Source organism: Embiotoca jacksoni, unplaced genomic scaffold (assembly GCF_022577435.1).
Source record: "Embiotoca jacksoni isolate LCO1_2020_lvr unplaced genomic scaffold, fEmbJac1.0.p SCAF_36, whole genome shotgun sequence".
Taxonomy (NCBI): Eukaryota; Metazoa; Chordata; class Actinopteri; family Embiotocidae; genus Embiotoca; species Embiotoca jacksoni.
In genome coordinates, this window is record NW_027185388.1 from 2,825,883 (window position 1) to 2,838,871 (window position 12,989).

At 45.5% G+C, this 12,989-nt stretch overlaps 1 protein-coding gene across 3 annotated transcripts in view; it reads right to left on the reverse strand.

The window, feature by feature from the left end:
• Nucleotides 1-12,989, reverse strand: part of grk4 (G protein-coupled receptor kinase 4) — a 43,375-nt gene that overhangs the window by 21,463 nt on the left and 8,923 nt on the right. For 2 of the 3 annotated variants that reach the window (XM_069165983.1, XM_069165984.1), the window contains exons 2-5: nt 9,568-9,663; nt 3,728-3,840; nt 2,486-2,563; nt 1,447-1,547 (exon numbers count right to left, since the gene is read on the reverse strand). In XM_069165983.1, the coding sequence (XP_069022084.1) occupies nt 1,447-1,547; nt 2,486-2,563; nt 3,728-3,840; nt 9,568-9,663 (388 nt within the window). Of the gene's footprint in view, nt 1-1,446; nt 1,548-2,485; nt 2,715-2,825; nt 3,228-3,727; nt 3,841-9,567; nt 9,664-12,989 lie in introns of those variants that run through there. The other variant, XM_069165985.1, reaches the window with a different exon arrangement.

A 12,989-nucleotide genomic window follows, 5' to 3' on the forward strand; every position in this document is an offset into this window, starting at 1 on the left:
TCAATTCCCGGATAGCTGAACCTTTAAATGTGCGTCATCCTCCTGATCTCTTTCCGAACATTTCCTGTCCGTCTCCACTGTCACTATTAAATAAAGTAGCCCAAAAAAACCCTAAGAAATCAACTAATATCCAGTCTCCCTGCTGTGACCTGATCACATGTCACTTATTCCCACAAGCCAGGAGCCTCTTTTCAAAAACATTCTGGTGCATTCTGGTCTACCAAAATCACTTGTGACCCACATCTCATCCTCTTGGTGTTTTTTTTCTTTTCATTATTTAATGTTTCCTAGTTGGGACTGACCGACAAACTGTTCAGGGTGTTTCCCACCTCGCCCTCATATCAGTTGGGATATTCTCCAGCACAAAAAAACACCAAGAATAATCTGATGGCACGGCGACAAAAAGGTTTCCTCAGAAGGAAATATTTATAATTTTACAGACACTATGAATCTGTCATCCACCTGAATTTATTCACATCACAGTTCTCCAATAGCGGTATAAATCCTCTTTAATATTTAAGAGAATAAAAATAAAAAACAATGACAGAAGACAAGAACTTCAAGAACTCAGCACAGTTCAGATGTTCAGAAAACAAACTAATAGATCAAACTGTATTTAACCAATAATATCATACTAGAAGAGAGGAAATGTGGAAAAGAAAATGCACTGAGGAAATTTCAAATACTTAAGATATTAGTTTGGTAATATCGTGACAAACATTTCACAATATTCCATTTAAACAGTGCAACAGAAACTCAGTGCGACAGAGTCAAATTATTGGGGTAATACGAAGTTATGTTGACGTGTATGCATAGTGTGTGTGTGTGTGTGTGCGTGTGCGTGTGTGTACGCGCAGTGAAGTACATTTGGGGGTAATAATTCCCGGTCTGTTTGCTTCTCCTGGCTCTCAGAGCAGGAAGCAGAAACACCTGCAAGAGTGTGTGTGTGTGTGTGTGTGTGTGTGTGTGTGTGTTTGTCAACCTGTGTTTGTGTGTGTGTCTGTTTATGTGTGTGTGTTTGTATATGGCGAACACTGAGGTGGCTGTTGTTTTCATGCCAGCCATCCGGATGCTCTCTCTGCCCACTGCTCTTTTTCATTGGGTTCCACTGTGCGCGCGTGTTTGCATGTCCGTGTGTGTGTGTGTGTGTGTGTGTGTGTGTGTGTGTGTGTGTGTGTGTGTGTGTGTGTAAAATATGGCGGTCCAGGTGCCAGCTGCCTCATCATCACTCGTGACAGGGCGCACTGGTCCACACCATCTACAAACACACACACACACGTTTCTGAAGGAAAGAGATTGTACTGTGGTGTCGCCGCACTTTGACAGCCAGACTCCATCATATAGAAAAACAAAAACACGCCACGCCATCTGCACGCCTTCAAGTTAACGTCCTGCCGAGAGTCTTTTTGAACGTAGGAGCGCTGCAGGTCGGACGTGAAGGCTTACTTGGTGCAGTCATTGAAGAGCTCCTTGCACGGACTCTGCTCCAACCTCTCCCGGCACCCAGCCACAACATCCGGGGGTACGTCGGGCAGATGGGCGGCAGACTTGAGGGTTAAAGAGACACAGAAAACAACAGGGTGAGGCAGACAGACAGAGTTAGGACGCATGTCAAGTACCATTTAGGTGTAATATACCTGTAAGACTGTCAAAGGTAAGAAAACAGATCCACACCTTGTCCCACCTCACCGGTTCGGTTCGGTTCGGTTTTAAAATGACCTTTGATTGGTTTGTTTTGGTCGAGTTCATTTAGAGGTGGTTGAGAACGGTAATTCTCGGTTTAAAGATATTGGTAAGGCTGTCACAATTATTACATAAACATCTGATTATTTGATCCACCTGCAATCATTTTGCAATAATCATTAGAATTGTATTAAAAACAGTTGATTGAAACTAATGTTGAATTTCCACTTTCCAACGTGGGAGGTTGGACTGGTGCTCGTTTTCATGATCTCATCTCGTCGTGCCTCCTTCTTCTGTTACAGTTTAATGGCATGTTGAGAGGACAATTAACTTCTGATGTCCGACCGACTCCGTTTTCAGAAAGCACGTATTGGCGTTAACATTGTCTTCTTTGTAATATAGAAAACAGCTGGTTTCCTTTACCGCGTAGCTGTGCATCATCGTTTTCATGAGAAAAGATGGGCAATTAAAGTCTCGACCAATTATTGCTCATTAACCAATAAAGAGAAACAAAACAGATGTAAACACAGGGACGCCAGTCACATACAAATCACCAATATTAGGTGTGTTACATATAATTGGATTTATATCTGGCATAAAGTTTATACAGAGCATCTCATATCATATATGACACCTCAAACAGAAAAACAAACCAACACGGTGTAAAAAGTTATAATGCAATAAAAGTTAAAGAGGTAAACATTTACTTGAAGATGTATTTTTTTAGATTATCCTAAACTAATATCAAAATAGTTTATCGCAGCATCAGCCAGATGTGTAATTAGGTATTTGTGCTTCTTACCCCATTATTAAAGTATGTGTCTAAAACATTCAGTCCGCAGTCCCTCCTCTTCTCATCAGGAGCTAGTTGGTACATGGCCTGTCAGAGTAAAACACAAGCGTGAGCAGCCCCACCAGGTCACGCACGTTCAGCCATCTTTAAAAAAACCTCTCCAAATAAGGTCAGAGTGAGAGAGAGACGGGCATCAGAAGGGAAGAAGTAGCGACGAGGGCGGCGGATTAATCGGAAACTATGAAATGAAAATAGAAATGACCACAGACAAAGAGTGAGAAAACATCTCAGTCAAGGCATCAAAACTGGCAGCCATGTTCAAGCTTCTTCCATTGAATCTGTCACCTACCGGCATGACGCCTCCGTTTTTTCGCCCCATCTCACCACCACAGATTGTAGTTGGTTTTTTTTTTTGTTGTTCAAACATGGCCGTACGCAGGGAGGCAGCCGGGAGTTCGACCGCTTCGAGCCGTGTGTTTTGTTTGAAAACAAGCTCGGCGGAGAGGAATGGGACCGAAGCCGCGCTACTACGCATCGCAGCCAAGATCCTGGAGTCCTCTGGGAGTGGGGGGGACGGGGGACGGAGGGGACGGGGGGACTAGCAGCACATGTCAAACACTAAAAAGTTGCTCATTAAATTTCGTGCATTTTTGTCGGTCAGTGCGAGTATGTGTGTGACTCTGCATGTATGAACGTGCCTGTCTGACGAATGTAGGTTCTCATTAAATAAGCATGATTCCCCCCCCCCCCCCCCACCACCTCTCTCTCCCCCCCCCCCCCCTCCCTCTGTTTTCCTTTCTTGCATACCACCAGGGGCCTAATCACAAGCTTGGGCCTGTGTTCGCCTGCTCACCCAGGGGACCTGCCTCTGACGTGGGCTTGACCTCATGGAGGAGTGTGTGGAGGAAGGGGAGGGGTCTGCTGCTCTCCAACAGCCCGTCTAAGTCGCTAATCACCCCCCCCCCCCCCACCACCACCACCACCTTCCCCTCTAACGCCCACCCCCGGCCCCCACCGCCCCCACGCTGCTGCCAAGAGCAGGGCAGAGAAGGACTCCGCTCTCGACTTCCCTCCACTACTCCTCGCTCGGCAGCACCGATCCAGGCCGGCCTCATGGGAGGAGTCACAGACAGATGGAGAGCATGAGAAAGACAGAGGAACACAAAAACAGGCGAGTGAAAAGGTCTCCGTGAGAGCGAAGGAACGTCAGAGAAGTCTGCAGAGAAATGATATCACGTCGAAAGTCCTTACCACAGCATCCATAAACTCGATGCAGCGCTTCAGCTCTGGCCTCGTGTCACAGTACTGACGGAATAAGAGCCGACCGATGGGCTGCTTCTCACATAGACTGGTGTAGTCCCTCTCTGAGAGACAGACAGGAGGACAGAGGGGGAAAGAAGGAGAAATTAACACTTCATATTGGACATTAAACGCAACCTAAGATAGTCACTATAATTTTGCAGCATAAAGTTGTTTTTATTTCTAAAAAGCTGATACGTGAACCTTATTCCAAGCTCGTTGATACTTCCCACTTTACTGGATAGTGCATTTTGTTTAACTTGACATTTAAACCAAGGAAAAGAAAGGATTTTAAGAGTTAACGTATCCAAAACAGCCAAGTTGTCCATCAGCATCCCGTCAAAACGTCGTGGCAGCGGCTGATAACTAAAAGACGGTGGCTGTACCTTTGCTAAAAAAAATATTTTTTTTTTAAAAAGGCAATAATAAAAGTAAATAACCTTGAGGCTTATGAAAGAAAAAAAAGATAAACCCATCAGAAAATATTTCAGCTTTTCAGGAAGACTTGTGAAGGAAATTTTGAGAAAATAAAGCTGAGAAGGCAGCAGACGTTAGCTGAATAACTCCCATTAGCAACATTATTAATGGAAAAATTAGCAGCTTTATAAACATGAACACGATGTTATAACGTGTATTTTACATTAGATCGACCGAGAATTTCACATTTTTCCCTTCCTTTGAGAGAAGCTAATATCTTATTTACATCCAGTCTCACTTTACTAAAATAATCCCATTAAACCAACCTTCAATCTAAAAAGATCCTGACCTCATAAAATTAAATGTTAAAAATGCTCCCAAAACCAAGCTGGATATTATAATTTTTTTAAATAAAAATTAAAACGCTAACTAGTAATGCTTTAAAAAAAAAATTTTAAAAAAGAGGCTCAATTGCTAATGCTACATGCTAGATATGTACATCCGTGTTGTTTTCTGAAAGTGTGTTTGCATGTTTTCCATGTGTGCGTTTCTCCTGTGCAGCTGGCCCCTTCTTATTAGCACTAATGGCGTCCATCTGAGTCATATTTCCTCTTGTACCGAATGAGGAAGACGACCCAGGACGTTTTCCATCACTCTCAGTGAGGACACACACACACACACACGCACACACACGCACACACACACACACACACACACACACACGACAAACATACAAACAAAAATAGGCCACTCACACACACATGCACTGGTGAACAGAGGGGAAGGAGGAGGGATGCTGGGGATGAAAATGTCTGAGTGGTGACAGCTACAGGACAACCTCCTCCAGTAAATCAGATCTCCAGCTGCACTGTTTAGCACACGGCTCCCCCCCCCCCCCTCCTTCTCCTCCTCAGCCCCTCCTCCTCCCCCCAACCTCCCCTCAGCGCTCCTCTTTCAAACTCACCACTTATACGACCACACAACCCAACTTATCGCTTTAGTCAGCAAACAGAAGCGTGTACAGATACGATATTTTTATTACTTCCCTTTCCAAAGCGGGTCCGCTGCGTTTGAAATCAGAACAACAAAAGCCCTTTCAGAAAATCTCACCGAGAGATCGTTAACTGCGTTGCGTTGCCTTCAGACATCGTCTTTCATCTCTGATCAGCGAGTTTTTTTTTTTTTTTTTTTTTTTGGGATGCCCGCTTTGGTGTTTCCCTCTCGGCTGTGATCAGCTGTGTGCAGGAGCGGGAAAAGCCTTCCACGCTCACAGTGAAGATATTTAGAGAAACGTATTTAAAATTCTGCAGTGGTTTTTTTCCTGTAACGTGATCCAGGTGAGAATAATGGTGTAAATGTACTTTAGTGCAAAAAAAACAAAAAAACACAAGCATTTTAGACGCATATATCTTGGTAATGATTGGGCAGTCTGCCAACGCCGTTCAATAACAAACTACTCCGAACATGTGACTTTTGTTTATCAGCTGGCGTTGCTTTCACCTGGGAAATGTTAACTTGCAGACTAAATCAAATACAGTCGACTTTTCCACTCTGGTTCATAAGAAAATGAGCTTAAATCATTCGCGTCTGCTCTTCAGCAAACAAAAATCCTGTTTCTTTATCGCACCACGTTTAAGGCCGGTTTGATTTTCTCGTTTACGCCGATCCTAATAAGGTTTTAAGAGTCCTGTGAGGATTTCAGCAGAGTTTGTGGACTCGTATCCGGTGTTCCCCGCTGCTCTCGTGGCCATCATTGTCCGATTCCTCGTGCTGAATCACAGCAGCTGTGGTCGTCATCCTCGAGGTGACACACTCCTGTTTGCGTAATACAAGTCACAGAAACAGTTGGGCAATATTCGGACCCGATAACTGACCTATTGAGCAAGTTTAAAAAAAAAAAGGGATGGTAGGGAAGTTAATATAATAATAATTTTTTTTTAAAAAGAATTCCACTCAGAAATGCCATTATTTAGCTTAAGTGTGGAAAAAGTAGATCAATCAAATAATTTGATTTTTTTGTTTTTTTGTTTATGCCTGGTCTGACTGAGTGACAAAATCGATTAGCATACGCGTTTTTTGTTTTGTTTTGTTTGTTTGTTTTTAAATCGCCGCCCGGTTGCCATGCGTCACTCCTGTCGAAAGGTGGCGACAATCTGCCTAAAAGCCGTCAGCCAGCTGGCGTGAAACAACGTAAGGAAAACAAAAACACGTTGCTATGAGCTCGGGAGCTTTTTCCAGGAAAACATGTGTAGCTCCGTGAGATTAGAAGCAACAACAGCAGAAACAGGCGAAGACGACGACAGCCGTCTGAAAGCTCCGTGTGGAACTCCTTCAAAACAGAAATGAGGAGGAGGTGCAGTCAGACTCTGCAGCTGAAGCACAATCCACAAACCAGGAATCAATGACCGGACAAAGTGAGTTTGATTTCCGACCCTCGTCTCAAACATGAAACTGAAGACGTGCTTCTCATAAGTGAATTAAGTTCAGAGCGATTTTCTAATAGTAGTTTTGCTTGAAAAGTCCTTCCCCGCTCCGTACGCTCTCCCGTTGTTTTAAAATGTACTTAACATTGACGGCTGTCGGTGATTTCACTCACCGTGATGGTAAAGTGCGCTGGGACCGATATTCCCCCGGTGAATTTTCTCTGTAAATACCGATCGATCGATTGAACAAAAGGCGGATTCTTTAGTCCGCTGCTGTGACCGACCTCTTCGATCACGCAGCTCATTCACTTCCCATTTCAAGAGAAGACATTCGTCTCAACAGTTACGGACTGCAATTGGTTTACATTTCAACAATTATCCCCAAGGACACATTCATAATTTTAGTAGCTATGCTTCCTTTTCCTTTTAAAAAAAAAAAAAAAAAACCCACTAAAGATTCGAGTTGACCGGCCTAACATGGCTGAAGTGAGAATAAAACAGCTGAACTGAATCTGAATCCACATGTAAGCACAGAAATGAAGCTAAATCCAGGGTGTTCTTTAAGTTTATTGAGCCGATTTCTTGGACAAAGCTTTAACCATTGATCTTATTGTAACAGATGTTTTGCAGGCGAGCAAAGACCCAAAGAGAAACCGGCGTCTTTCAAAGCTGCCTGTTGATGTACGAGAGCATCTCTTGTGTCTGAGCCGATTCCAGCCCGTAAATCATTTGAAATTAGAACGTCAGCCAGCTTTCCACCAATGAAAAATGTCTTTCTTTCTCAATCCGCCGCCGCCCCCGTTTCTGAATAAGAACAGGTGTCAAGAGAAAATTGGGCCAGGAAAATGAGAGGATGGAGGGGAAGCGTCGTGAAGCTGCAACTCGTGTGGAGCTACTGGCCGTCTGCGCCGCTGAAGCGAGCTGCAATTACAACTTGATTAAAACTCCAATTTAGGCCACGACGGAGTGGATTAGAGAGACGGGGAATGGTCAGCTAAATGTGCACAAATGTGGGAGTGCAATAGTTTCAGGAGTGCACGTCTGTGTGTGTGTGTGTGTGTGTGTGTGTGTGTGTGTGTGTGCATGAGTGATGGCCGGTGCTCCCTTGCTGCTATGCAACCGGAGCCGTTAGCCTCCATTCAAAATACCTCTGGTTCCTTTTTTTTTTTTTTTTTTGGTTCCTTGAGCGTGTTAAACAAACCGACACGTGAGCTGAGGCAATACGTGCGCACATGTGCTATACGTATTGGGAGGATACCAAAGCAGTGGAGAGAGGAGAGAGGAGGAGGGGAGAGAGGAGGGGAGAGAGGAGGGGAGAGAGGAGAGAGAGGGGCGGGCAGACAAAGTGGCTGCGGCCCACATAATGTAATCTAGGCTTCCTAGAACTACCGCTCACTTGTCAAGGCTAAGGTCAAATGCCTGACATTATCAAGACACAACAAAGACGCCGCTATCAGCCGGTATACCGTATACTTCTATCCGCCGCGATGAGCACGCGTGTGCCTCTCTGCATGCGTGTGCGTACGCGCACATGCCGACACGCCGGCGTGTTTAAGGACAAGGGGGATTATTTTGATCTCGCTCTCGGGACGATAGGGAAATTACACAATAGCGTCTATGTAATGGTGACGTATGTAAACCTGAACAACACACACACACACACACACACACACACACACACACACACACACACACACACACACACATGGTCCATACTTACAACCCTACAGTTATCATCCCAATGGGCGATAAATATGCAAGACACGACAAACAGGATCCTTCTTCACATTCGAAAGGTGGCATTTATGCGCCGTTTATTAGCAGGTAATCCATCACCGCCGACGACAGACGGATTCAAGTTTATGATAATTAGATCTGTGAGTGATGATTTGTGATAAAAAAGAAAAGAAAGACAACGACGACCAGCGCCGAGTTAGAGAGGTCACCGTGGGGAGAGCGTGCGTCGCCATCTCTTTCCCTCTTCCTCCCTTTTATCCTCTCCCGCCCTGAAAACATCTTTCCTGCCCGTCGTGAAAAAGCCTCTCAGTCTTTCACCTGCTATCCCTCTCCTGCTCTGCCACTCTTATGTTTCTCTAAAGTGGCTGAAAGACGGACGGAGAGAGATATGGATAGTGGGAGGGAGGGAGGGAGGGTGTGTGTGTGTGTGTGTGTGTGTGTGTGTGTGTGTGTGGGAGGGGGGGAGGAGGGAGATATAAAAGAGGGGAGGGTATGTGAGTATGTGGGGGAGGGTAGCGCTGCAATCTCTGGCAGAGATAGCCGTGACGCACTATTACACACACACTTGTGCTGTGGCATTCAGGGAGCCGTGGTGAGGGTGGTGGGGGGGAGTGAGAGGGTGGGTGAGGGGGTGGGTGAGGGGGTGGGTGAGGGGGTGGGTGAGGGGGTGGGTGAGGGGATAATGTAGCCCGAGAGCAGAGCGCCTGTCTGGGCCACAACAGAGAGAATCCTTTCAAGTTAAACCTGGATGTTGAGAACAGGAAGGAAGTCAGGTGTGTGTGTGTGTGTGTGTGTGTGTGTGTGTGTGTGTGTGTGTGTGTGTGTGTGTGTGTGTGTGTGTGTGTGTGTGTGTGTGTGTGTGTGTGTGTGTGTGTGAGACACGTTTTGATTTGTTGTGGGAAACAGACTTGCTCTTTTCAAAGAAACCTTTGAGATTAAGAGACAACTGAGCAAACAGATTCCCTGTCTCTCACACACACACACACACACACACACACACACACACACACACACACACACACACACACACACACACACACACACACACACACTTTCCTGTCCCTTGCCTGTAACTGCGGGTGGAGACGGGTAGAAACAGGAAGGAAGTCCAATCTGACCCGCCCCAATGAACACGGCATTGGCAAGTTATCTTTCTGCACGCACACTTGCCCCCCACCCCACCCCACCCCCTCCCCCACCCTCCCGGCCTCTTACCGATAGTGCGGCGGAGCTCCTCACACTGGCTGATGTGCGGGAGTTTGAGCATCTCCTTCCATTTCTTGCTGCGACCGTTCCTCTTTCCTCCTCCACCTGAGAGACAAACACACGGGGAGAGATTTCTATCAGCCCATCAATCAAGTCATCGCTTCAACATCGCACTTGGGAGTCCTCAACAGCGTCGAGCCGGTGGCATTTTCAACACAAGAGGAAGAAGACATCCAGTGGAGTGTGTGTGTGTGTGTGTGTGTGTGTGTGTGTGTGTGTGTGTGTGTGTGTGTGTGTGTGTGTGTCCTCAGAGCATGTTGACCTTGCTCTGACCAGAGGCAGGGACAGCTGGTTCATCTCACCAGTCGCCTCTATGCATCATGACAGAGCATGTGGTGAAGAATGTTGACAGGGCCGATGATCCTGTGGCACACACACACACACACACACACACACACACACACACACACACACACACACACATCTGACACACACACCGTGTCTCACATGCACACACACACACACCATGTCTGACACACACACACACGTCGGTCGGTCTTCTTGACGGATCAGATGACCGTGATGTGAGCGGTGAACGAACTCTAGGCACAACAGCACTCTTCAGAGGACCCGGGTAACTCCCTATACTTTACTGAAAAGCTCACAGCAGCAGAGGGGTGTGTGTGTGTGTGTGTGTGTGTGTGTGTGTGTGTGTGTGTGTGTGTGTGTGTGTGTGTGTGTGTGTGTGTGTGTGTGTTGGGTGTAGTCACAGTCTCATCAGAGGTATTTTGCTCCTTGAGGCAGACAAACTACTGAAGAGGAGGAAGTGGAGCGCTCCGATGAAACGCCGCTTCGATTTGCAAACTAGCACTTTTACACACATTTAAAAAGTGAGACGAGGAAATCGTATCGTGATCAAAATTAATAATTCACATTTGAACCTGTAAAACATTTTTTTTTTTTTTTAAAAAAAAGCTCAAAAAACACGCTGATTACGGGTTTTTAAATCCGCTTACGTTGCTTTTTTTTCTTCTTTTTTTGTCACACCGTTACGCAAACGTAATTCCTTTGACTTTCTGACTCTGGATCAGACGAGCTTTGCGATGTATCATTGTTGTTAATTTTCATTAAATGTTTAAGTGGAAGAACTGATGATCAAAATGATTAAAATCATCCTTTGCGGTGGAATATATATTCCCAATGGTCGGCACTTTGTTTGTCGTTACGTCCTTCTCGTACGCTCTCCCCTTATTTCCTTTATAATTATAATCAATTATATACTTAAATGTGCAAATACCATAAAAATATATAAATCTACCGTTGTATATGATTTCATAGATTATTTTGTTAGAAGTCAACCTCAGCCATAAATAAATTAAAAAAAGATAAAACTGTCCAGATTTTAAGTAAATTAAGTTGATAGAAGGTGTTTAAAAAGAACTACTGAATATTGAGAATCAAGTTTCAATACAACGGAAACAAAAGCAAAAAGAAACTCGAATAAAAACCTACTCAAGACGAATGGATCCCACTCAACTCACCACCATGAACGTCACAGCACCGTCCGTCCGTGATGCTTTTAACTAATTGGTTATTTCCAAAGACGGAGTCATCATCCTGTCAGATATAATACCCTGTTGAAGAACTGAAACCTCTTTGTTTGTATAAACCAGCCGTACAATAGTCTTAAAAGTGACAAAAGTCACTCTGAAACCATCAAAGAAATATCTTCCTATACACGTATTGTGTAATCTAGCTTCAGCCGTAACCTAGCAACCACTTTCATGCCAATAAATCTCATTTCAAGCTATAGTTTTATTATGGCTCCTATCCTGTGGCTGCTCTCGACTTGTAGTAGATAAACTATGCGTGTACCGTCAGACTATTTGTTAATTCTTATGCGTTGAACCTTCAAACTATCTTCGGCCACACGTTGTTGTTTTTCCCCTCGTCGCTTTAAAAACAACGAGTTGATGAGTTTGACGACTGCCTGAGAGGGAAATCCTCTGACCTCCCGCCTCAAAAGTTCACGAGACACCAGCTGGGCCGGCACTGACATGTGACACACACACCGGGGCGGATGGTGGGGGTGGGGGGGGGGGGGAGACACCTGCAGATGAGGTACAGTGTGCACGCGCTGACCTCGGCAACAACATCCTCTTTCCTCTTATTCTGCAACACAGAAGGAGAATCCAACTTTTCAGTCTCAGCGTTTACAAGGTGAACAACACATTTCTTAACTGTGTCACAACTTGAAAGTCTCGACCGCAGAGTGACGCGTTTGTTGTCGAGTTAACGAAGCATCCCGGATCCCACCGGGCTCACGTTGTGGAGGACAGGTATGCCGACGGACCTGTTGTCAGTCTCCACAAACGAACCCACAGAGACGTAGACACGCAGTACGAGGTTCTCTCGTCACAACATTGAACACACAAAAGAAAAGGAGTTAAATGCTTAATTGTGGATGTGACGCCGTCTGATGATGACGGCCGATCGCACCTGGCTGCTTATTTTTGCCGGAGAAATCTTGAGCCAAAAAAAAACAAAAAAACAAAAAAAACCAGGATGGTCGATGAACTTCTCCTACATGGTGACGCACGTACGCAGTTCAACGGACATGAGACCTGAACCTGAGATCAAACAAGAGACGGAGAGTCACGAGGAAGAAGTGAAGACTAGATAGACAAAGAAAGTCTGATTTTAATAGCATGCTATGGAAGAGTGTGTGTGTGTGTGTGTGTGTGTGTGTGTGTGTGTGTGTGTGTGTGTGTGTGTGTGTGTGTGTGTGTGTGTGTGTGTGTGTGTGTAGATGCCTGTCAGAGTCGACTGGGCCACCCCACCCTGTTTAATGTCACTCTGACGTCAAAGCCACGTGTGCAGGCCCTTAATGCAGACAGGATGGAGCGAGTATTTATTTAACTTTGGTTCTCCCCTCTGAGAGAAACGGGGCCCTCCATAAACACCGACTTCAGAGCCGCTTCGCCCATTCATAGCCGAGCTGCAGCCAGGCGCTGAGATCATCACGCAAGATCTTGGGACGGGCCGGCGCATGTGCGGCAGTGACGAGATTTTTTTTTTTTTTTTTTAAAGCAGGAACGCGTCGAGAGATCAAAACATGAGACACGCCGCTCCACTACGAGGACGCACATTCCTGTCCTTAAAAGATTTTACAGACGGCGAGGTCATCCTGGTCCAACAGGAGTAAGATGTGCAACATGTCACCGACGTCTCTGCTCCGAGTTAAACTGGATAACCCCACACACACCCCACCCCCCCCTCCGTTTGCCCGTGTTTCCTGTCACTCGCCACTGTCGACTGTCCAACAAAAGCAAAATGTCACGAAAAAAAATAAAATTAAAAAAAGGTGAAAAACTGCTCTGGCAGCAGATGAATAGACGAGCCGACGTAACACTCGGCTTGTTTAAAGCAGC